This window comes from Schistocerca serialis, chromosome 1 (genome assembly GCF_023864345.2).
Source record: "Schistocerca serialis cubense isolate TAMUIC-IGC-003099 chromosome 1, iqSchSeri2.2, whole genome shotgun sequence".
In the NCBI taxonomy this organism is placed as follows: Eukaryota; Metazoa; Arthropoda; class Insecta; order Orthoptera; family Acrididae; genus Schistocerca; species Schistocerca serialis.
The window spans coordinates 321,696,923-321,723,678 of NC_064638.1; the positions used below are offsets into that span (position 1 = coordinate 321,696,923).

The 26,756-nt window shown below is 43.2% G+C and overlaps 1 protein-coding gene across 2 annotated transcripts in view; it reads right to left on the reverse strand.

The window, feature by feature from the left end:
* Window positions 1-10,096: 10,096 nt before the first annotated feature.
* LOC126469804 (uncharacterized) overlaps window positions 10,097-26,756 on the reverse strand; it is a 44,016-nt gene continuing 27,356 nt past the window's right edge. For both annotated transcript variants that reach the window (XM_050097067.1, XM_050097075.1), the window contains exons 5-7: window positions 26,460-26,551; window positions 19,958-20,108; window positions 10,097-10,423 (exon numbers count right to left, since the gene is read on the reverse strand). In XM_050097067.1, coding sequence (XP_049953024.1) covers window positions 10,341-10,423; window positions 19,958-20,108; window positions 26,460-26,551 — 326 coding nt within the window. In that variant the 3' untranslated portion in view covers window positions 10,097-10,340. The remainder of the gene's footprint in view (window positions 10,424-19,957; window positions 20,109-26,459; window positions 26,552-26,756) is intronic.

The window sequence follows — 26,756 nt, forward strand, 5'->3', positions numbered from 1 at the left end:
GAGTGCAAAATTATTGAAGGCCCTTATTCTCCCGGTCACAAAAAATCCCACCCATTGCACAATTGTGAGTTATTTTTAAGTGCTTTAACTCTTGCGCTCGAGAAGAGGTGGTGTCGTACTAAGTTGCTGCCCCAGTTAGGATAAATCATATATCAGGGGATGGTTCGTGCTTAGTCTAGATGAGTAACGTCTTTTCCAGTGTTGTTTACCAACATTATTAACTAGTTGGGACGCTATAAGCAGGAAGACTGTTAGCTAAATAAGTTAATCCCGTAGGAAATATACAATATTGTACCTTTCACTGATAATTATGTTGTGCTACCAAGGAGCATCGAAAGGGTCAGTGAACTTGATGAATCGTCAAGTATTTTATTTTTATGTGCACAAAAATGAGAAATCGAAATCAAAACGAAAAAAGAAAACTATTGACGATAGTTAGAAGGTTGATGTGGGTGTTGCTAATGATGTATTATACTCTAGAACTTATTCATATAATGACGATACGACATAATAGCGTTAATAGTGCTCACGCTTACCCTCATTCACACAAACTTCACTATTAATTATGCATTAACCAACACTGATATTAATACAAATGATAACGTGCAACTAACGAAATCACTATATTATTGCAACGACGTTTAGGAATTATAAGAAGATTTTAGTGAAGTGACTTTCAACGATTTGACAGTGCCAAACTTCAAGTAATGACCAACACAGCTTTTTATGGTGGTACATTGCACAATTATTAATAAAAATGCTAATTCGTTAAAAGTCTTTTAATGAAATTATGTCGGACTGATGACCGTAGATGTTAAGTCCCATAGTGCTCAGAGCCATTTGAAATTATGTCGAAAAAATATGGAAATAGGCATTTACACACAAACAACAAGATGTCGAATTTACCTGGATTGATGCTGTGGACGTCGTGATTTTAATAGCGGATAGACATTTTCTCGTCTTCTCCATTAGTCTTTCTGTGACGGGTGATGTTAGGTAATTCATAGTGGCAAACTTCTTCTTCTGACACCGCAAGAAATAGCGGCTACAAACGTGTTGATCACGTTCTTTCCTCCGAGCACCGTAATGTACACGTCCACATTCACGCACACTGCCTCGCACATTGACTCTCAGCCAAGGAGAACATACGCTACTCTTTTAACAATAAAAACCTAACCATTTGAGTATTCCTTCACATGTCCACAAAATTTTTTGTACAAAGTCTTTGTTTCACGCTACGTATTTAACGTTTTGAAAGTTATTTGGGATTTCAATAAAGTGAAACATACAAGAAACAAGAAATAGAGCAGGTTGTCAAGCTTTCCCGGCGAGGCGTTATCGTGTTGGAAAATCAGGTTACCTGTCGGTAACCCGCGTCGTACTTGCAGGACATTTCGAACGCGTATCTCGGAATCTTCATCCTTGAGCCTCAGGGAACAACTGATGAAGATTGCGAGATACGCGATCGAAAAATCGTGCAAGTAGGACGTGTGTTAACAGCAGAAAAAACAGATTTTCCAGCATGATAGGAAACGAAGTGCGCTTTAACGATTTATATAGAAATAAATATGCAACTAATAACGTTTTTGGATCTTTTATATGATTTATTATACCATTAACAAGTTTTCTAGTCACTGCAGGATCATCAGCAGATGGATGTGTTACAGGAAACTTATACCGTGGACCAAGTATAGCTAGACAATGTGGTGATGGTGTCTGCACTACATCGTGGTATCCATAGTAAATCCGTTCTTATAATGTACATATCAAGTGTACACACAAATATACGCAGTATTTAGATGCTCTTGATTTCACTCTTGCGACTAAGCGCAAAACTAAGTAAGTCTACTGCTAAACACTGTATACATTGATCAGCCAGAATATTAAGACCATCTAGCTAATAGGCGGTATGTCAACTTTGGCACGGGTAGCATTGTCTAAGCATCGTGGCATGAAAGCAATTAGACCTTGGTAGGCCGCTGGAGGGAGTGCAGACACAAGTCACCTAATTCCAGTAAATTTCGGAGAGGGGAGCAATTAGCTCTGACGCCACGTTCGATCACATCCCAGATGTTGTTCTGATCTGGCAAGTTGGGGGTTAGCACATCAATAGGAACTCGCCACTGTGTTCCTCGAACCACGCCATCACACTCTTGGCTTTATGACACAGCGCATTACCTTCTGAAAAGTGCCACAGCCATCGTGAAATATGATAGTTATGAAGGGGAGGACTTGGTCAGGAAGTTGTGGTGTCTTGTAAGAGGTCCAGTGGACCCATGGATGCCCACGTGAATGTTCCCAAAGCACAACGGAGTCGCCGCCGGCTTGTCTCTGCCCCGCAGTACGAGTGTCAAGAAGCTGATCCACTAGAAGACGACGGACTCGCGCCCTCCGATAGGCATGATGAAGAAGGTTTTACCAGCTTGTACAGCCTACGAGGTCCAACGTATGCAATGAGCGGTGGCCTCAGAACCCCACGACGTGTGGATGTGGTTCCACCCTGGTCTCGCCAAGTGTTGAAGACACTCACCACAGCACTCCTCGGTAACCGGATAAGTCATGCCGTTTCCGAAATGCTCGTGCTGATCCTCCGGGCCATCATAATCTGACCCCTGTCAAAGTCAAACAGATCGCGGGTATTTCCCATTTTACACACGGACCGCACCCTCACTGTTACTACATGCACCGTGCTTGTGTCTGACCAGCAGTCATTCCTTGCGAGTTTACTCTGCTATCACGGGGAGAGGTTTACATCGATAGTAGGTCTTTGGTCATAATGTTGTGCCTGATCAGTGTGTACACGTGGTAATGTACATTATTAGAACGGATTATCTATGGCTACTACGCTGTAGTGTACTCATCATCACGATAGCGTCTAGCTATACTTGGTACACGATATGATGTTCCTGTAACAGTTCCGAGCTATGATGAGCCTGCAGTACCTAGAAAACATGTTTATGGCACTATGAATCATATCAAAGCGACTGGTTGCAAATTTATGCTCCAATAAATCACCAGTTTAAATCGAAGTTGTAGTTCGTCACCCATAATGAATGTACTGAAACAAAGTACATTATTTTTCACAGACAAAAATACAAAAACATCTCTACGTAAGTAGTTATCTGCCCCACTAACAGATGACATTATTTATTACATTTACAGAACATTTGCACATACATTGCAACAACTCAAACTGAGTTATTTGTAAGTAGGCTGTTTGGGTTTTTATGTTGGTAACGCCACGTAGCGCTCTGTATGAAAATCACTGACTGTACTGTGTGCAGTCTGTGGCTGGTTTGCATTGTTGGAATTTTTGGTATTGCAGTGTTGAGCAATCGGATGCGAACAGCGCGTAGCGTTGCGCAGTTGGAGGTGAGCCGCCAGCAGTGGTGTATGTGGGGAGAGAGATGACAGAATTCTGAGAGCGGACGATCTAGACGTGTGTCCATCAGAAAGAGTAAATTTGTAATACTGTATATCATGAACTGATATATATATATATATATATATATATATATATATATATATATATATATATATATATATATGACTTTTGAATATTATTAAGGTAAAGGCATTGTTTGTTCTCTATCAAAATCTTTCATTTTCTAACTATGCCTGTCAGTAGTTAGTGCCTTCAGTAGTTAGAATGTTTTATTTAGCTGGCAGTATTGGCACTCGCTGTATTGCAGTACTTCGAGTAACGAAGATTTTTGTGAGGTAAGTGATTCATGAAAGGTATAGGTTATTGATAGTTAGGGCCATTCTTTTGTAGGGATTATTGAAAGTCAGATTGCGTTGCGCTAAAAATATTGTGTGTCATTTTAGTGTTGATCAGAATAAATAAAGAGAGAAATGTCTGAGTACGTTCAGTTCTGCTCAGCTGTTTGAAAATCAAATAACGTAAGAGGTTTATCAGCACAGTAATTCACTAATTTTTCTAAGGGGATGTTTCATATTAAGTAAATATGATAAAACGAATGATATCATGCTGTGTCTTTATATTTTGAAAAAGTGTGGCTTAATTGTATCTTAATGACTTGAACTGACTGTGTTACTACAATATGTCACTATTATTGATCATAGAAACGAAGAACAGATAATACGGAAGAGTGTATAACATGTATATAACATGTATCATCCTTGAAAAAGTGTGGCTTAATTGTATCTTAATGACTTGAATTGACTGTGTTACTACAATATGTCACTATTATTGATCATAAAAACGAAGAACAGAAAATACTGAAGAGTGTATAACATGTATATAACATGTATCATCCTTCCTCGCATCAGTCTTCATTTGTAGCCATCAGACATCACTTGTACACAGTTAATAATCTGACGGACAAAAACGTGGAATTAACGGCGCATTCCTCAGTTGACCTGATTAATAGCCTAACGACAACTTTTTGTTCCACCACACAAAACAAAAAAATGGGAAAAGCGATTTTGATGACGTCAAGAATCATTCCAAAACCGTTTCTGGTGCAATAGAAAATTAAGACCTTTACTTGGTACGTTTTCAATTAAATACAGTATATGATCAAAAGTATACGGACACCTGACCAAAAATGACTTACAAGTTCGTGGCGCCTTCCATCGGTAATGCTGGAATTAAATATGGTGTTGGTCCACCTTTAGCCTTAATTACAGCTTACACTTCCACAGGTATACTTAAATCAGATGCTGGAAGGCTTCTTGGGGAATGGCAGCTCATTCTTCACGGAGTGTTGCGCGGAGGTATCTATGCCGGTTGTTGAGGCCCAGCACGAAGTCGGAGTTGCAATCATCCCAAAGGTGTTCTATAGGATTCAGGTCAACAATGTGCAGGCCAGTCCATTACAGGGATGTTATTGTCGTCTAACCGCTTCGCCACGGGTCACGCATTGTGAACAGGTGCTCGATCGTGTGCAAAGATGCAATCGCCATCCCCGAACTGTTGTTCAACAGTGGGAAGCAAGAAGGTGCTTAAAACATCAATGTAGTCGTGTGCTGTGATAGTGCCACGCAAAACAACAAGGGGTGCAAGCCCCCTCCATTAAAAACACGACCACACCATAACCCCACCGCCTCCGAATGTTACTGTTGGCACTACACACGCTGGCAGGTGAGGTTCACCGGTCATTCGCCATACCCGCAATCTGCCATCGGATCGCACGTTGTGTTCTGTGATTCGTCACTCCACACAATGTTTTTCCACTGTTCAATCGTCCAATGTTTACGCTCCTTACACCAAGCGAGGCGTAGTTTGCCATTTACCTGCGTGATGTGTGTCTTTTGAGCAGCCGCTCGACCATGAAATCCAAGTTTTCTCACCACCCGCTTATCTGTCATAGCACTTGCAGTGGATCTTGATGCAGTTTGGAATTCCTGTGTGATGGTCTGGATAGATGTCTGCCTATTGCACATTACGACCGTCTTCAACTGTCCGAGATCTCTGTCAGTCAACAGATGAGGTCGGCCCGTACGCTATTGTGCTGTACGTGTCCCTTCACGTTTCCACTTCAGAACTACATCGGAAACAGTCGACCTAGGAATGTTTAGGGGTGTGGAAATGTCGCGCACAGCCGTATGACACAAGTGACACAAAATCACCTGACCATGTTTGAAGTCCGTGAGTTCCACGGAGTGCCCCATTCTGCTCTCTCACTATGTCTAATGACTACTGAGGTCGCTGATATGGAGTACCTGGCAGTAGGTCGCAGCAAAATACACCAAATATGAAAAACGTATGTTTTGGGGGGGTTTACGGATACTTTTTATCACATACGGTATTTATTTCCCTTGTGCCCTGCACGAAGGCGAGCGTTCGCGAACTGTGACAAGTCGATCAGTGTGACGTCACAAGTTCGTTGCAGGGCCCGTGTATCTCGTTGGCCCCGTCCTGAACTATGTGTCGTACAGTGACATAACTTTGCTGATGCATTCAGTGGTATATGTGCATACTATCCGCAAAAGTGCCATGAATACAGTTAGTATTAAAGAAGTAGTAAGTTATAGCGTCATGTCTCACGCAGTAATTTTACAGCACGAACAGCGTAAAAGTAGAGAGCGATAAACATTTTTCCTTTCATCAGTTTGAAAGCGAGAAAAAAAATTGTAAAGCTTTGACATGGTGTGTAAAGTTGGTTCTAACTCGCTAAGTGTTCTCATTCTCAAATACTGGATTCATGAGGTCTCGGAATTGACGCGTCACGGGCTGCGCGCCTTTTTCACCGACACCACTCTGATGGTCAGGTGGCTCTTTCCCCAACAGCGATTACGGCGTAACAGTGAGGTATACGTGTAATAAGTTTGGTTGATTGGCCTGGTGGTTTAGGAGGAGATGTGGTAAACACACACACACACACACACACACACACACACACACACACACACACACACACTCGTTCATTGTCATAATATATATTCATATTGTTTAATTATTACGTTACGGAAACCATTGCAAAACCAGAAGAATATGTAGTTGTTTCATTTATTTACAGAAAGACCAAGCTGAAGCTAAAAAATTTCCGGCCTGTCTCACTGCTTTGTCATTTATTTAAAGTGCTGGAGCGAATGATCCTCAAACGCATAGCTGATTATGTGGACAAAGCCCTTATTAACGAACAAGCTGGATTTCGACCAGGAAAATCATGCTGTGGCCAAATCCTTAATCTCACACAGGACATCGAAGACGGCTATCAGAGAGGAGAAGTAACTGGGGTCGCATTCCTGGATCTCAGTGCTGCATATGACACAGTTAACCATAAGTTACTTACCCAGAAAGTGTATAATGTCACTAAGGACTACACCCTTTCTATGTTCGTGCAATGCATGCTACAGAACAGACGCTACTATGTAACCTTACAATCTAAAAACAGCCGATGGAAGACACAGAAAAATGGACTTGCACAGGGTAGTGTCTTGGCTCCAATATTATTTAACATCTATACCAATGATCTTCCCATCAGCCACCAGACACGAATGTTCATATATGCTGATGATGCAGCAGTGGCCACACAGGATAAAACTTTTGAACAAGTGGAGGAGAATCTCACAGGAGCCTTAACAGAACTTGCTACCTATTACGACGGCAATAATCTCAAACCAAACCCTAGTAAATCTCAAGTATCCGCCTCCCATCTTAGGAACAAACAAGCCAAACGGAAACTCCGAGTCATGTGGCAAGGGGAAGAGCTGAAACGTACAAATAGCCCAAAATACCTGGGAGTAATATTGGACAGAGCACTTACTTTTAAGCAGCACTGTCACAACACTAAAAAAAAAATTGGTCTGTGCCAGGAACAACATACTGCGGAAGCTAACAGGTTCATCGTGGGGAGCTCAACCACATGTTTTGCGCACCACGGGTCTGGTGCTGATTATCTCAGCAGCGGAATATGCGGCGCCAGTTTGGAGGAACTCTGCTCATACTAAGCAAGTTGACGTCGCCGTAAACGAAACTGTACGTATTGCCACAGGATGCCTCAAACCAACTCCCACAGACATCATTTATCCCATCATAGGCATAGCACCACCCACTATCCGCAAACAAGTAGCCGCCGAGATCGAAAGATCAAAACAAAAGAATGATCCTCGACACCCGATGCATATGCACCGAAAACAACGTGTCCGGCTGAAATCTCGAAGGAGTTTCATTGAAACTACTGAAGAGCTCGCCACCAAGCCCGTCGCAAGGCGGCTATCTCTCTGGGAAGAAATGGTGCCACACTCCACAATGGAACTACTTGAGGAGGGATCTGCAGGATTTCAACTACCTTTTACAACTTGGAGGTCATTAAACCGGCCGCGCACTGGAGTAACTGGGTGCAAATCAAACCTATTTAAATGGGGTTACAGTGATAGCGATAGGTGTGAATGCGGAGCAATACAGGACTTGGACCACCTACTGATCTGCCCAGATATGTCTATAACATGCACTAAAGATGATATTTAGAAAGTCAATGACAAAGCAAACTACGTTGCTAATTACTGGGAAGGGAAGATATAATTGGTGCATCCGGATACGGAACAAGAAGAATTTATTTACACTAATACTTACTCTTCCTTTTTCAATAGTTGCAAAGAATTGTATTTTTAATTAATCAACGTATTGCATTATTACGATCCGATACTAGCTATCATATGCTCTGTGAGTGGTAACACAGTATTTACTTAATGCCATGCTCAAGGACACACTCTCAGCCTGTTTGTTGAAATTCCAATTTGTGGTAGCAGCAGTTACACAATAGTAATACTTGGCAACCAATTTCTCCATATATTTCATCACATCATCTTATATCTTTACTTCATTCTTTATTGGTGGTTACTACGTGGTACTGTATTTTTCGTACCTAAGTCGTACTTTTCCACACATGCCCAAGCTTCGTACTTCGATTCGCTGTTCCTAATGGTACTTGATAAACACCTTCCTTTTTCAAGAAAAGGTGTAACTATAGCTTCCTTTATATTGAACATAAGCTGAACTTTATTATGAAAGATAAACGAAGCTATCCTTCCTTATTGTTTAGCAACAAGCGCTTCGGATTATGTACTTTCTGCACTTTCAGATGTTGCAGTACCAGTACGTCCAAAGTCACTAAACTTTCGAGAAAGTAGTAATAAAGTGACATAGATTTAATACTGCGCAATTTGTGCACTGTTTGGACCGCCTAGAAGCGTTTTTCCGTGCGACGCACAAAAAAAGTGTCATCGTCGGAAAGAAACTAGACCTTTAGCTGAATTGCGTAGGTCTTCGTCACAACAATTCACGTGTGTGGCCAAAACACAAAAGAAGTATGTTTGAACAGAAATAACCCGTTTTTCATTAAAAGTAAGTGGTCAGTATATAATACTTAAGAAGGTTAAGTGTTAATAATAATTAGAGTGTTGAATTGTTAATACGTGCTTTATTGGAACGCGAACTGTGTAGCGTGTAAATCTTATAGAGCTTATAATCCCTTCAAAGTGTACATAACGAGGGCAGTCTGCAACAGTCCAAGTGTCTCTTTATACTAATTTCTCTCACGTCGTTTGTAGCGATTCTCAACCATTTCTGTTGCTAATGTATCCGTCTCAATGCCTGTCAATACCTAAATAACAATTTAATAAAATGAATCTAGAAACATTTGTTAGTAGTAGTCTCATTGGTTTACTACTGATACGTCGTTAGAAATGGTATTTCCATCACACGTTTACGATTAAAAATATTATCTAAAATCCTTCAATTTACAGAATTACACCATGGTACAGAAAACGGTAAAATATAGTATAATGAATAGGTGTGACACATAAAACTACCCTATGTTTGCCTGCTGCTCTCACTGACACAGTCAATTTTTTGCGTATTGCACGCCAATTTTTAATTATGTTAGTCACCTATAACTTTAAATTCAGCTTAATGAATCACTCAGTGAGTCTAGAACTTCCCAAATGAATACATATCGGACCCATCTGTCATAGAAAAGTTCATAAATCGTTTGCCCTCAAACACTATCAAAAAATGGCTCTGAGCACTATGCGACTTAACTTCTGAGGTCATCAGTCGCCTAGAACTTAGAACTAATTAAACCTAACTAACCTAAGGACAATACACACATCCATGCCCGAGGCAGGATTCGAACCTGCGACCGGGGCGGTCGCTCGGCTCCAGATTGTAGCGCCTAGAACCGCACGGCCACTCCGGCCGGCAAACACTATCAAATGTATAAATTTTTTTAAAATTCAACAGCACCTGCTACGAGAGACTATTCTGTGCTCTAAACGAGCGGCTTTATCGCCGCTCTTACTACGATATTCTCGTCACACGCCCTGACCCAAGTGCGACTCTGATTGTGTTTCAACAGATAAATTTACTATCACGCAAAAGCAAAAAATCTTTGAGAAACGAGAATATCTCAATATGTTGCTTTAAAATATGACTCTGTAACATGATTCATCACATTCAGATCGTGGATATTAACGCTAGGCTATGTGGACAGTGCCCATGGGTAAATATTTCGTACAAGGAAAATATCTACCGACGCGTTGTAAACCATAAAATTAAATTACGTGTTTCGCATTCATCACATTGTTATCAAGTGAATGGAAAGAGAAGGAACAGAAAAATATAACATAATATTTGTGCTGAGCGTTTTTTGTTTTCTTTAGGAAAGTTCTCAGTGACAATACAAGAAGATATACAAATACATCATAGAATCTTTTGATTCTTGAGGCCCAGCTATGGCCAAGCTGTTACGCGAGCGTGCGCGCGCGCACACACACACACACACACACACACACACACACACACACACGAACTACAGAGCTGCCTTGGGCATCAGAGATGTCTCCAATTTTAAGCCGCAAGATGTCGGTCGTCAGAAGTCCGCAAGCTCTGTGTCCTTGCCTGCTATTAGTTGATAGAAGCTGTACACCACCAGCAGAAAGTAGGCGTCCAAACCTGTGTGCATAACATATCGTTGCATCAGTGTATGGGCCTATATATAATTAACAGTTACGACCATGTTTGTACAAAATTTATCCAATTATTAACAATTTTTACATACAAATTTCAAATAATATACATAGTCTCTAAAAATATATATCTTGTCGAAGTTATGTGCCTGGTGTCATATGCATCACTTCACCGATGGCACTGCTGAAATTATTTTTCTTGTACTATGTTCACCTGCCTGGCAGTTGCCACTGATGATGTTATGGAATAGTGACAAGATACTCTGTATTGATTTTAATAGGCGTGTTCTCCGCTGTTACTACGTTTTTGCAACTTACTCCTTTTAATATCTTGACGTATAATCCATATTCCACGCCAGTGATTGACAGTCGGGTTCTTCAGAAACGTGTCATAAGATGAAAAATAAAATTATTTTGGTCACCAGGAAAAGCGCTTTACCATTTGACGCTCAATTTTGTAAAGTAATTGCCTCCGCTATAATTACCTAGGGGAAGTGAATACTGAACAATGACTAGGAACGATATAAAAAGAATACAGTCGAGTGAAAGCAATATTTGGGGAAAGTAACGGACTACACACTCAGAGATCAAATACGCGGACTCGGATTCGATTCCAGGTAGTGCCAGGATTTTACTTAGTAGTGGGACTGCTACGGGCTAGGCTCAGACTCGTGAGGCGGACTGAGAAGCCGCTAGACGGACTAGCAGCGGTTCCATGGTCAAGAAACCCGATAACGAAGGGAGACCGTTGTGCTACCGCATGCTCTTCCGTACCGCATCCAGTGATACCATTGGCACAGGATAACACGGCGGTCGGTCGGTCCCGATTGGCCCATATAAGACCAGAACGCGGCGCTTCACCTCCTTCTACTTAATATACGCTATGTGAATGACAAAAAGTAAAGCAAGGAAGAATAAAATGGAAACAATGTGTCAATAGAATGGGGTACAACAGAGTGGTTAAACATATGTTCAATTATAAACGATTGGAAAAGAAATATATCTTGCAACAAGAATAGCTTTAACTCCATACATATTCCTAATCTATTTGGTTCGAATGCAACAATTATTTCAAAGACTACTCTGTCATATTACACTACTGGCCATTAAAATTGCTACACCACAAAGATGGCGTGCTACAGACGCGAAATTTAACCGACAGGAAGACGATGCTGTGATATGCAAATGATTAACTTTTCAGAGCATTCACACAAGGTTGGCGCCGGTGGCGACACCTACAAAGTGCTGACATGAGGAAAGTTTCCAACCGATTTCTCAAACACAAACAGCAGATGAACGGCGTTGTAGAAGAAATGCGTACCATCACGTTTCCGACTTTGATAAAGTTCGGATTGTAGCCTATCGTGATTGCGGTTTATCGTATCGCGACATTGCTGCTCGCGTTGGTCGAGATCCAATGTTAGCAGACTATGGAATCGGTGGGTTCAGGAGGGTAATAAGAAACGCCGTACTGGATCCCAACGGCCCCATATCACTAACAGTCGAGCTGACAGGCATCTTATCCGCATGGCTGTAACGGATCGTGCAGCCACGTCTCGATCCCTGAGTCAACAGATGGGGACGTTTGAAAGACAACAACCATCTGCACGAACAGTTCGACGCCGTTTGTAGCAGCATGGACTATCAGCTCGCAGACCACGGCTGCGGTTACCCTTGACGCTGCATCACAGACAGGAGCGCCTGCGATGGTGTATTCAACGACGAACCTGGGTGCACGAATGGCGAAACGTCGTTTTTTCGGATGAATCCAGGTTCTGTTTACAGGATCATGATGGTCGCATCCAAGTTTGGCGACATCGCGGTGAACGCACATTGGAACCGTGTATTCGTCATCGCCATACTGGTGTACCACCCGCCGTGATGGTATGGGGTGCCATTGGTTACACGTCTCGGTCACCTCTTGTTGGCATTGACGGCACTTTGAACAGTGGACGTTACATTTCAGATGTGTTACGACCCTTGGCTCTACCCTTCATTCTATCCCTGCGAAACCCTATATTTCAGCAGGATAATGCACGACCGCATGTTGCAGGTCCTGTACTGACCTTTCTGGATACAGAAAATGTTCGACTGCTGCCCTGGCTAGCACATTCTCCAGATCTCTCACCAACTGAAAACGTCTTGTCAATGGTGGCCGAGCAACTGGCTCGTCACAATATGCCAGTCACTACTTTTGATGAACTGTGGTATCGTGTTGAAGCTGCATGGGCAGCTGTACCTGTAGACGCCATCCAAGCTCTGTTTGACTCAATGCCCAGGCGTATCAAGGCCGTTATTACAGACAGAGGTGGTTGTTCTGGGTACTGATTTCTCAGGATCTATGCACCCAAACTGCGTGAAATGTAATCACGTGTCGGTTCTAGTATGATATATTTGTCCAATGAATACCCGTTTATCATCTGTATTTCTTCTTGGTGTAGCAATTTTAATGGTCGGTAGTGTAAATAACAGTATGTTTACTGCATATTCATTATAAGCTCAGATTACAGCATAAAGGATACAGAGTTTGTGGTGCTATTACCCTATTGATTGAATCAATGGCGATGTATGAACTACCTATTCTGAAATGTTTACGATTGTAGTTTGGTAAGAATCGATGTAAGATCGCAGCCGTGAACAAGATCTCTGCTCATACTATAGTTTCCACTTGGTCCCTTCTCAGACAAGAAACATAAAATGTAAGATAAGTCTCTTGGGTTGGGTTAGTTGGGGGAAGAGACCAAACTGCGATGTCATCGGTCTCATCCTATTAGGAAAGGAAGTCGGCCGTGTCCTTTCGAAGGTACCATCCTGGCCTTTGTCTGAAGAGATTTAGGGAAATCACGGAGAACCTAAATCAGGATGGCCAGTAGCGGGATTGAACCGTCGTCCTCCCGAATGAGAGTCCAGTGTGCTAACCACTGCGCCACCTCTCTCGGTTAACAAGTCTGTATATGAATGAATATGCTTTATCACTCCGCACATTGCACAATTTAAAGCGTAAATGCCTGAATTTTTTTGTGTTAATATTGGCATGTTTCCATCGTCTGCGAGTTATCGCCAAATCCATGAGATTTGTTTTTATATATCCCTAGTGTGATTGGTGGTGTTTACTGCGTGGTGGTGGGTAAGCACCTTCGTAACGTAAGATAAAGTTGTCTGGTGAGCAAGGGCGCTTTTGTATTGTCTCCAAACGTCTGAACCATAAAATTCGATATTCGTAAAGAATACCGTTCAGCAGCAGAACCTATGCAGAAATAATCGCAAGAAAACCAATCTCAATTGATGTATCAAGCACTTGGATGCAATATCGATGTGTCTGACGTAACGGTGATGCGTAACAATTGCAAGACTGTTACGTAGGCAGACTGCGGGAGGCCCGCTGCGTCAGTGCTGCGTGCGATACAGAAGGGTGCTGTAGATTTCCCAAGTACTCATCCCTTCTCTTTGCTTAACTTTCCTTTTTTTTCTCTCAGTCCTCTCTGATTTGATGCAGATGCGACACATCTCTTGTGCCAACCACTCCATCTCAGAGTACACCTACCGTTCGGAATTATTTGTTGGAGGTGCAATATTCCACTATCTGTCTTACACTACGATTTCTACCCTCTACAGCTCTCTCTAGTACATGGTAGTTATCCGGTTATGTCTTAACACATGTCCTGTTATCCTGTCCCATCCTCTTGTCGATGTTTCCATATTTCCTTTCCTTGCCGATCCTGAAGCAAATCTCCTCATTTATTATAATACCTATCTGTATTGTCAATGTCCTCCTACAGCAACAAGCCTCAAACGTATCATATGTGATACCTGCTCCTCCTATTATGTAGGGCAAACTGGACGTGCTTTCACCATCTCTTAATTACTGGACACGTGCTTAAAGCCATAGACGATAGCAATATTCTACATACCCAAAAGAAGGGGCGTAGGTTAGATGTTTTAGAGGAGTTGGAGATTTTCAAACATCTCTCTCGTCATGATGGCCTCATTCTCAACGAACAACTGCAGCTGCGAAATAAAAGCTTTTTCGACTGTATAAAGCCATTGCTTGATCTTTGGGTCAGATTTACTCATGCAGTTTGCCGAAATGGTGTTTTCCTGTTACATCTTTGCTGTTTTCTTGTGTGTTATAACTGACTTTTTTTACGTTACAAAATGTATCTCTGTTTAAAGCAGATAAATATGTGACTTCATCCTATTATTATTAGTGCTTACGTTATGCCTGAATCGTCTTCATCACAATTTCATGTGTCTAATTTTGAATATACAGTAGCCTAGTTGTTTCTGCGGCTACTAGATGGCGCTCAAAGCAACACCATGTTTACTTGCCCACACTTTCTAACGTGGGCACCTCAGTCTTGTTGCAACCCTTGTTCTCTCTAGTACGAGCAGCCCTTAGCGGCTCGCCATCTTATTTACAACTATTCATGACATCGCCTTTCCGGCTTAGATTTTTTAAAATGTGACTTGTAAGTACTGCATCTCTTTCCAGTCAGTACAAACTTTAATTTTATTAATGTATTATATACCTAATATGTTTTAGAACAGTTAGTTTAATTCTGAAGACGACGCTCATAGTAACGTCGAAACTTGGTCAGTTTTGACTTAATATTTGTGACCGAGGGCTTACTTGTTCTAATATAATTCTGACACGGTTACTGAAACTAGCAGCTATGTTCAAAGTTTTACGTCTCAAACGGTTCGATGATCTTTTCTGGTTTTCCTTGATTCACTATTATAAAAACGTACATTCTTAGAAACTTATTCCTCGAACTGTGGTCTACGTTTGATATCAGTACACTTATTTTGGCAAGTAATGCCCTCTTCGCCTGTGCTAGTCTATTTCATACAACCCCCTTGATTCGCCCATCATGGCTAATTTTGTTTCCAAGGCAGCAGAATGCCTTCTTCTAACCCATGATGCCCACTTTTGAATGTGAGTTTATCGATAAGCTCGTTTCTGCTAGTTGTCATCGTCTTTTCTCCTTTTTGACTTACCCTAGGTACGCTCATTAGACTACTCATTGCATTCACCAGATCCTGGAGTATTCCTTACATTCATTGTTGATAAGAATGTTATCAGCGAATCTTATTACTGATATCTTTTCACCCCGAATTATGACCTTACTCCTGAATAATTGTTTTATTTCCATCGCTGCTTATTTGATCTACTGTTTGAACTGTTGTGAAGAAAGTAAATATGTCTTACGCCGTTTTTAATCTGAGCCCTTTTTCCTTGGTGTTCTATTCTTCTGGGTCCCTACTGATTCTTCTACATATTAATACACTCCTGGAAATTGAAATAAGAACACTGTGAATTCATTGTCCCAGGAAGGGGAAACTTTATTGACACATTCCTGGGGTCAGATACATCACATGAACACACTGACAGAACCACAGGCACATAGACACAGGCAACAGAGCATGCACAATGTCGGCACTAGTACAGTGTATTTCCACCTTTCGCAGCAATGCAGGCTGCTATTCTCCCATGGAGACGATCGTAGAGATGCAAGATGTAGTCCTGTGGAACGGCTTGCCATGCCATTTCCACCTGGCGCCTCAGTTGGACCAGCGTTCGTGCTGGACGTGCAGACCGCGTGAGACGACGCTTCATCCAGTCCCAAAAATGATCAATGGGGGACAGATCCGGAGATCTTGCTGGCCAGGGTAGTTGACTTACACCTTCTAGAGCACGTTGGGTGGCACGGGATACATGCGGACGTGCATTGTCCTGTTGGAACAGCAAGTTCCCTTGCCGGTCTAGGAATGGTAGAACGATGGGTTCGATGACGGTTTGGATGTACCGTGCACTATTCAGTGTCCCCTCGACGATCACCAGTGGTGTACGGCCAGTTTAGGAGATCGCTCCCCACACCATGATGCGGGGTGTTGGCCCTGTGTGCCTCGGTCGTAGGCAGTCCTGATTATGGCGCTCACCTGCACGGCGCCAAACACGCATACGACCATCATTGGCACCAAGGCAGAAGCGACTCTCATCGCTGAAGACGACACGTCTCCATTCGTCCCTCCATTCACGCCTGTCGCGACACCACTGGAGGCGGGCTGCACGATGTTGGGGCGTGAGCGGAAGACGGCCTAACGGTGTGCGGGACCGTAGCCCAGCTTCATGGAGACGGTTGCGAATGGTCCTCGCCGATACCCCAGGAGCAACAGTGTCCCTAATTTGCTGGGAAGTGGCGGTGCGGTCCCCTACGGCACTGCGTAGGATCCTACGGTCTTGGCGTGCATCCGTGCGTCGCTGCGGTCCGGTCCCAGGTCGACGGGCACGTGCACCTTCCGCCGACCACTGGCGACAACATCGATGTACTGTGGAGACCTCACGCCCCACGTGTTGAGCAATTCGGCGGTACGTCCACCCGGCCTCCCGCATGCCCACTATACGCCCTCGCTCAAAGTCCGTCAACTGCACATACGGTTCACGTCCACACTGTCGCGGCATGCTACCAGTGTTAAAGACTGCGATGGAGCTCCGTATGCCACGGAAAACTGGCTGACACTGACGGCGGCGGTGCACAAATGCTGCGCAGCTAGCGCCATTCGACGGCCAACACCGCGGTTCCTGGTGTGTCCGCTGTGCCGTGCGTGTGATCATTGCTTGTACAGCCCTCTCGCAGTGTCCGGAGCAAGTATGGTGGGTCTGACACACAGGTGTCAATGTGTTCTTTTTTCCATTTCCAGGAGTGTATATCCACGAACGTTTCGCGGCTTGTCGTTTCAATAAAATCTTCGCATGTTTCCTGTCGGATAAGGTCGCAAAGTGAACGCGGCGGTTTGGAAAGGATGCCCTCTCTTTCTGTCTTCAGGCGAAGATGGAAGGAGAGAAACCCTTTCGGCAACGTTGTGCTCACCCTGCGATCTTATGCTATTTTTCTGAATATTTTTGTATTATGATATCACTCTCAACTTTAAAAAGATACAAATTCAGTTCTGCACATCTAGGTGTACTACACCAATCATAAACGTAAAAATGATGAAGAAATAGTAAATAGGGTGGAAACTTTAAAAAGTTTAGGTGTCCATATTGATAAGAATTTAAACCGGAAAAAGCGCTTGGTGAACTGCTAAAACAACTCAGTTTATCCGCATTTGCAGTTAGAATCACTGAAAATCTTTGGAAGAGACAAATCAGTTTGGTTACGTATTTTTCATACGTTCATTCAAAAATGTCACATGGAATAATGTTCTGGGATAGCTCATCTTTTGAAGGAAAGCTTGCTTCACAGTATATTTAGTCCCTCATGAAGTTTGCTGTAAATAATCCACTTGTGTTCAAAAGGAACAGTGACGTAAATAATTATAATAGTAGAATGCAAAATGATAATCGTTACTCCACACTAAGGCTGTCTCTTGCACAAGGAGTTCACAATGATGCAACTAAAATTTTTTATCACTTACCTGGGGATATGAAATGTCTGACAGATAGCAAAGTGAAATTTGAATACAAACTGAAACATTTTCTCCGTGGCAACTGCTATATTGTAGGAGAATTTCTATTATTGTAATGCATAAAAGGTGGCGGGGTAGGAATTATTAATTCACACCTGTAAGCTATTTTATATCCCGGGTATCCGCAGCTGCGGAAAGCCATGCTGTTAGGAAGAATTCCAGTGAACGCTGGTAAAACTGTTGATTATTGAAACACAAGCTGTTTCGTAGCCTAAAGCCCCATCGTCAGGTACAACCTATTGGTAAAGAGCAAAGTACGGTGTTCCACATTTTGTGGATATTCAAATTAGTAAAGGAATGTCGAAAATATACTCATAACGTTAAAAGATCATAGGCATGCCCATCGTTCCTAATCAAAATTAACTATTCATTGAATATTGTCAGGCCGGCCGGTGTGGCCGTGCGGTTCTAAGCGCTTCAGTTTGGAACCGCATGACCGCTATGGTCGCAGGTTCGAATCCTGCCTCGGGCATGGATGTGTGTGATGTCCTTAGGTTAGTTAGGTTTAAGTAGTTCTAGGGGACTGATGACCTCAGAAGTTAAGTCCCATAGTGCTCAGAGCCATTTGAACCATTTGAATATTGTCAATACTACGGTGAGCGAAAGTTAACGAAGATGTACTCCAGTTATTAAGGACAAATTGCTGGTAGGTGAAACTCACGGTGGCAGAGACATGCTCTAAAATTTGCTTGCATCTAAAAAGAAAAAAAAAAAACAAAAATGTTTTATAGTGAGAGGACGTTAACATTCTTAAAACAGCCAGGTTGGCGACAAAAAAAAAATGTCAGTGTTAACATGATTAGTCACGGCGCAATGCAAATAATTGTGTGTAGTGTATCAAGTGGGAGTGTCTTACCTGTGTGACGGCAGGGCGACGCGAAGTTGGGCAAAGCAAAAGCGGCCCGATCGAACGACAAAGGGCGACTAGCTGGGTAGCGGAACGGAAGCTACCCATGGGACAGAATGACGTCATTTACTCATGACTAGGACCACCGGGTCGCTACCTTTAAAAGAATGCTATTATTATTTTTTATCGGCTATCCGGCCCCTCTAAAATTTTTAATGGTTCTGCAACCGCAAGTTTCAACTGTCAGCAATTGTCCTAAATGAATGGAGCATGTCTTCGTTACTTTCCCTCGCCATAGTATTGGCAATATTCACTGAATAGGAAGTTTTGGTTAGGAGCGATAAGTATGCCTGTGACCTTGTAACTTTGTGTGTATATTTTAGACATTCCCTTATTAATGTTAATTTATGCCCGCCCGGTTGGCCGTGCGGTCTGACGCACGGCTTTCCGGGCGGGAAGGAGCGCCTGGTCCCCGGCACGAATCCGCCCGGAGGATTTCTGCCGAGGTCCGGTGAACCGGCCAGTTTGTGGATGGTTTTTAGGCGGTTATCCATCTGCATCGGCGAATGCGGGCTGGTTCCACTTATTCCGCCTCAGTTACACCATGTCGGCGATTGCTGGGCAAACAAGTTCTCCACGTACGCGTACACCACCATTACTCTACCACGCAAACATAGGGGTTATACTCGTCTGGTGTGAGACGTTCCCTGTGGGGGTCCACCGGGGGCCGAACCGCACAGTAAGCCCGAGTTTGGTGTGGGGCTGCGGAGGGGTGGTCTGCAGTAGTCGACGTGGGGCTGTGGAACACTGCCGCTGCGGCGGGGACGGAGCCTCTCCGTCGTTTCTAGGTCCCCGGTCAACATACAATACAATACAATGTTAATTTACTCAAAATGTGGTGACACCTACTTTGCTCTTTACGGTGTAGTTTGCAACTGATGATGTGGCTTAGACGGCAAAATCTGTTGTATTTCAATAAACAATTTTACCAGCTGTTAGTGAAATTCTTCCTAACATTACATCTGTATGTCTTTTTAAATGAAAATAAAAATAGCAATTTATAAACGTCCAGCATGTAGTCACATTTACAAATTAATTTGTAAACTGAATGTACAATGGCTCTTTCCACGTCATTACGATTTATCGTGGAAAATGATCCGTGGTACATGACACTAACGGAGTAACTAGCTAACTATGGATTACCTATTTCGACGACGCCGGCGGCGAGCAGGATGGGTGCGCTGGTGTCCTTCGCAGCGACCCGGAAGCCGACGCTGACGGGCACCAGGAAGAGGGTGAGCAGCGACAGGAGGGTGCGCGCCAGCAGCCACCCCCACACCACGTGCGACACCTCCTGCCGATTCACCGCAAATACACCGCTTTATCGTCGTGCACACTTGAAGCTCTACATTACCTTCAGACTGCAGTATCGCCCGCTGTCCAGTCGGACCCTCTTTCAAATACTCGCGCCGCCAGTTGCGCCGGCGCGTTTTCCACAGCCACCACCCCGGTACGAGGGCGCTGCCACCAACTATTACGCCACTGCCAATGAGATGCAAGCATGCCCTCTCAGGAGCTCCAGCGGTGGGTGTATATTAGTTCGAACAATCGTGCGCTGATCCCATTTTGTGTGTTTGCCAGTTGAATGACATTTACAGACTTTCATAGTGGCCAGGTCTCGACATGTTCTGAAATTGTACTGAAGTATGACAGATGTGTAAATCTTTTGTATCTGTCAATTTTTCTACATGAAAATCTACTGTTAGCGACTGAAGCTACAAAAATGTTGTTTGTCATCTTTCCTATTTGATATTAGATGTAGAATAAATTATTATCTTAATTCTCTGTTCACGGACAGCCTGTGTCCCTCGCTCTTGTATCCACTAAAGAACCACACAGCGTGCAAGGAAGACATAGCACAGATTATGTCTCATTGTGGTGTAATTATGGGTGAATTCTTTGCTGGCATTTGTCGTTATCGAGGAAGCGTCTGCTTCATCCAAGGCGATCTCCGTTTCTGTGAGTAGGTCAGCGATTCTGTACTCATAAATAATTATTTAAACATGGATTTCGGTACGTCATGAAATATACGTTCTTCTGCGACTCACAAGTCAACCACAATATTCGAATCAATACATTGTTACTGGATTTAATTTTTCATTTTACAAATGTTCTGTGATCTGTTGTTATTTCTAACAAAACAGGGTCGACCCTAACATTATTTCTACCAGAGCAATAATAATTATGCTTCAAATTAAAGTGGAATCTGGCAATGAATGTTACAAGCGAGAGGAAATCTGAAATGAGCGTCTCTTGTACGTAATCTTGGGATAAATAAAAATATGATGGTTATCATAAATCACTGAATATTACCAACATATGTTTTTTATTCCAGTCTTTGATCACAATATCAATTCTTTAGACGATGACCGGTTTCAGTCCGTAATGACCATCCTCAGATCTTTTTTACACCATGTTCTACAGTGATAAGGCCATAATGGTGTAAAAAATATCTGAGGATGGTCATTACGGACTGAAACCGGTCATCGTCTAAAGAATTGATATTGTGATCAAAGAATGGAATAAAAAACATTTGTCAGTATTGGATCACTGTTTGTACACGCGACTGTGTCGCGGTTGGTGAAACTGAATATTGCACCCAAATAGCCACCCAAAAAGGGAAGTAAATACACATACCGGCTTCCAGATACTGCAGTGTGACGAGTTCTGACTCTAGTCAATGCATATAGTGTAGACACTTTCTAATGTAGCTGCTTTATGTGGGGGTGCTTTGAATTATGGTTACGCAAGATACCGGCAAATATCTGGCCTGTTCTCTCCCGTTTACAACACTGTCAACTTTAACAAGCGATTGCGCAGTAGCCATTACCAAATTCTTTGTGTTGTGAGTTGCTAATCTTTTCTTATTTTGAAATGAGTAAAGATATTAATAAGCACCAAGCACAGGTGTAGACTGTCCGCCCCCCGAGAGGGAGGTCTAACTTCCTCCCTTGCCCCTCTCATGTCCATGTGCCGTACTGTCATGTCGTTTCTTTACGCTTGTGGTCGACTGTCACGTTAAAGAGTCCGTAGTATATGTGTCAAATTTAAAGCTCTCTCGCTGTATCCGCATTTCACCAATGGAAAAGTTATTTACTCTTTTCCGATTGGATGAAGCCAAATTGCTTAGTGACGGATCTTATATGACACACGTGTTTTCCATTCTATAAAATATCACATAATTGTACATAAAATTTGCCTAAACACACATGTAAAGGAATATCACTCACAAAAACTGCAAATATATGTTTATATTTATAAAAAGTTTGTTAACACATTTAAGTGCCATTGGAATCAAAGCTATGTCAGCCAAAAAAAAAAAAATTTGTTTGGACGTTGATTTTATATTAGGCCGGAAAAGGCTTTTGACGACACAACAGCTTCAGTTTAAAATTTTAAACTTACTAAAGAAATGATTTTAGAGATCTGGGGATAAAGCTGGTGAGGTAGTTAATAACAGTACCATTCTGCAAAAGAATTATACCTGTGTTATTCAAATCTTTTTCAAACATATTTAAGAGAGGAGAGCCTCCTAGCAAACAGAATGTTGGGCAGGAAAAAAAGATTGCCATCGGAAAACTCGTCTCATTGTCCCATGTTAACGGCCCTTGAAGGTTATTCCAAGTGTTACCCGTAATGGGAACTATAGAATGGTCAAATAAAAGTTCGAGGGTACAAAGAAATACAGTAAAGGAAACGAAATACAGTACTAACCTGACTATAGCATATGCTGAAAGTGACCGCCATTTATCTCTTGGCGCTTTTGAGCCCGGGTCAGCAAGTTGCCGAACACGTATCGAAACTGGACTGCTTGAATTGTTGCAATCTCATCCAAAATGTTCTGGAAGACTATGATGGTTGTTGCGGTACACCATAGACGTGCGGGTACCGCATACGAAGTAATCACACACTTGAGAGATCAGGTGCCCTGAGCGGCCAGACTAACCTCTGCTAACAACTCTGTCAGGCGTGAAGGTTGTGTAAATGTTCTTGAAGGTTCGGCCGACTGTATGCGCAGTTGCTCCATTCTATTGGAAGTAATTCTGCCACAAATGGTTTCAAAATGTTGGCAATGTAATGCCCCGAATATAGCGTTTAATGAAAGAAGATGGGACCAATAATGCGCCGGCCGGTGTGGCCGTGCGGTTCCAAGCGCGTCAGTTTGGAACCGCGTGACCGCTACGGTCGCAGGTTCGAATCCTGCCTCGGGCATGGATGTGTGTGATGTCCATAGGTTAGTTAGTTTTAAGTAGTTCTAAGTTCTAGGGGACTGATGACCTCAGTAGTTAAGTCCCATAGTGCTCAGAGCCATTTGAACCATTTGAACCAATTATGCGGCGTGCAGAGAACGCGCACAAAGCCGCAATCTTCTGATCAAGCAATGGTGTTTCGTGGAAGTCACGCTGATTTCCCGATTTTCCGCTGCCCAGAAACTGTGATACAGTGATGTGACATAACTACCCAAGTGAAACCAGGCTTCATCGCACATACAGAACAGATCCATTTCCGTCAGCCATTGTTACCTCAAGGAATAGTCACTCAGAAAACTGTAAGAGCTGAGGAACATTCGCTAGTTTTAATATACGAAAAACAGACACTCGGTAGGGATGCATTTGCAGGTCCAGGTGGAGTATTCGTTCGCTTGATCTACATGACGTGCCGGTCTCTTGCTACAGGAATCGAGTTGATTTGGTAGGACTCTCAGGCATTTTTTGGTGAATTGCACCCACATTTTCTAGAATGCGGGCACGTTTCGGAACGGTTTTTGACTAGTTCAAAACAGATCCTATCTGGCACCACTTTAGAACTAAGCGTTGCATGGCAGTCTTTGCTGGCACTGACACCGTTAAACTTCTCAGCAAACAAGCAACCACACCGTTTATACGACGTTGTTATCACGTAACTTTTCACAACGAATACTCGCTGCTCCACAGTGAGTACCATCGTCCCCTTTGCGCTGCTCCAGTCTCGTTGACACAGCCCGCGCAACGCTCTGATACGGCGTGTATCACGTAGCGCTCATACACGTGGTGTCCGCGTCACGGAGTGTTGTTATGTGCATACATTCACATCCAATCGTATCCACTCGCCCGGACCACTTTTATTTGCCCCACACTGTACAACTGTAATTGGCCTTTTGGAACTGCTCACTTGCAGTTTCATATGTACAAAAGGACTTCCGAAATCAAGTTCGACATGTAATGCCACAGTGCGACCGGTACACACTGACGGATTGTCAGACGAAAGTAAGAGTTCCTGGTTTCGTGCAGTCAGTTCTGCTGCAGTATGGAGAGCAATTGAAATACAATGGATGAGTGTAATTGCTTGGGAACTGGAAACTTAGTCCAAAGGACGTGACTCTGTACGATTCTTGCGGACGAAACATTTAAACTGCAGACGGATTCACCATGAGATACTTTAGTACAAATTTAGTAATGCGTTCATCTGTAATGAAATGATGCGAACAATTTTCCCAAGGTCACACAGACTTAGGTGATCCTGACGGGGAAGGAAGGCCGCCAACATCGGCCTTAGACGATAATGTCCAGGCAATCGAGGAACTGATTAGCAGCAGTCGCAGACTGACTGCCGTTGTCAAGGGCAGTGCTCATCCACGTCTCAGATCGTCTACAGCAGCGATACTCAAAATGTACTCCGTGGAGCCCTGGGCCTCCGCAAGGCCTCTGCAAAGGTTCTGACAGAAAAATATTATTAATAAAACTTATTTTTTCTCTCAGTGTAACAGTCGAAATAAGGCGATAATCAGCGTAATAAATCTACGATAATGCTACGATCGAAAATTAGTAACAAAAGAATGTAGCTCGTATGCGTAGCTACGTGGCGACTCGACACCTGTCACCGCACATGCGGCTGTACGGACTCTCTCTCTCTCTCTCTCTCTCTCTATGTGTGTGTGTGTGTGTGTTGTATGTGTGTGTGTGTGTGTGTGTGTGTGTGTGTGTGTGTGTGTATGCTCTCTCATTTACACCCGCAGCGAGCATTCCACTACGCTCTTCCCACCTCTTTATCATCCGTAAACAACTCGAACTGGCTTGAAGAATTTCGTCAGTTCACTAGCTATGCTGTACTGCCTGGGGGTGCACAGTGCTTTTGCCTTAAGAGCGTAACAGGACATAGAGAATGCTCCACTGAACAATTTGAAGTACGGAACCTGGGGTCGGTGCAGTCCGCTTAAGGAGATATGGAAGTAAACTTGTCTGCCGCTTTGGCTAGCACTACTGCTTTCCAGCAGATTTACAACTAACATGTGTCCAGTTTTGCACATACTGTGCTGTTTATTTACGTGTACATTCGAGCCTGTTTACCAGGAAGTCATGACGCGGGTTTTATTTACTTTTCTTGTCCACAAGGTGGCTCTGTTGTATCGTATTTACGTTGTCCCATGACAGAACGTGCTATGAATCAACGACGTACCCATTTATTAGTCAGTGCTATTCAGAGACGTCTAGTACAATTCGATGGAGCAGTACCGTACAGCGTTTCCTGGTCGCTGGTTTGGAAGGGGAGGCCCTATTCCATGGCTTGCGAGGTCACACACCCTGACCCTTTGATTATTTCCTATGGGAGTATCTAAAGTCACTTCTGTATGAAACCCCAGTTGATAAGGAGATGGAATTAGCTGCCAGAACTGGCACTGCCTGTGATGTGATTCGAAACACACAAGAGATATTCATGAGCGTGTGTCAGAATCTTGCTCGACGATGTCAGTTTCAGCACATTTTGTAAGATACAGTAGAAATGGTACGTTCGTCGTGTCAATGATGATATTTTCAGGTAACTAATGTAAATAAAAAAGTACTCAGTAATTTGATTTTATTCCTGTTATCTCCTTAAGCTGACGTCTCCGACCCCAAGTTCCCTACCTCAAACTGTTCAGTGGAGCACGCTCTATGTGCCGTTAAATTTTTGTACGCTGTTATGGAAACACCCTGTATACTCGTAAACCCGCACCGTGCAGCTCAGAGTACAGTTCCTGCTCTAATTTTCAACTGCATTGTGCAGTCCACGTATGCATGGCAAATTCGTTCTCTGCTCGCGGACTGCACTACATTCGATCTGCTTTCATTGTTGACAAAAAAACTTAATTCCTCCCGAGTAGGCCCAAAGGTACCGACCGGCTGCCATGTCATCCTCAGTTCACGGACGTCACTGAATGCAGAGATGGAGGGGCATGTGGTCAGCATACCGCTCTCCCGGCCGTATGTCAGTTTCCGAGACCGGAACTGTTTCTTCTCAATCAAGGAGCTCCTCAGTTTGCCTCACAAGGGCTGAGTGCACCCCGCTTGCCAACAGCGGTCGGCAGACCGGATGGTCATCCATGTTCATTGTTGACTACAGTTGTAAAATTCGATATCTTGCGACAAAATTGCTCTATGTAAACGTAGGCTTCTGCGGCCATTGTCACAGTCAATAAAAATTTTCTGGGTTTCTAACAGCATTGTCAATATGTAAAACTACCGACGTTTCGGTCGCTATTGCAAGTGGGCAAAGCGCATTCTATCGCTGAGAACTTACTGCAACTAAGTGTGCCAGACTTGACATAATGTACGCTCGGTGAAAAATCTGCAAAGTATCTTTCTGCAGTACCGCATTTGAAAGACGTTTTTTAGCGACGTGGACTCACCATAATGCTGCCGAGTACAAGCGCTGCACCGAACAAGACGAGAACGGAGCCGTGGATGACTTCGGCCACCGGCACCAGTTCCAACCCCGTACCTGTTAGTCGGGCACACAAAATAACACTGTACTCATACCACTGCCCGAAAAAGCAGTGAACATCATAAAGTGAACAATGCAGAAAGAAATTCGCCATTATGTCAGTGTATATCAGGGATATTCGAAAAGAAACAAGCCAGATGCTGTAAAATGGAAACCACTGCAGCGTAAGAAGTCGTGGTCACTGTATGAGCGCTTAGGTCCA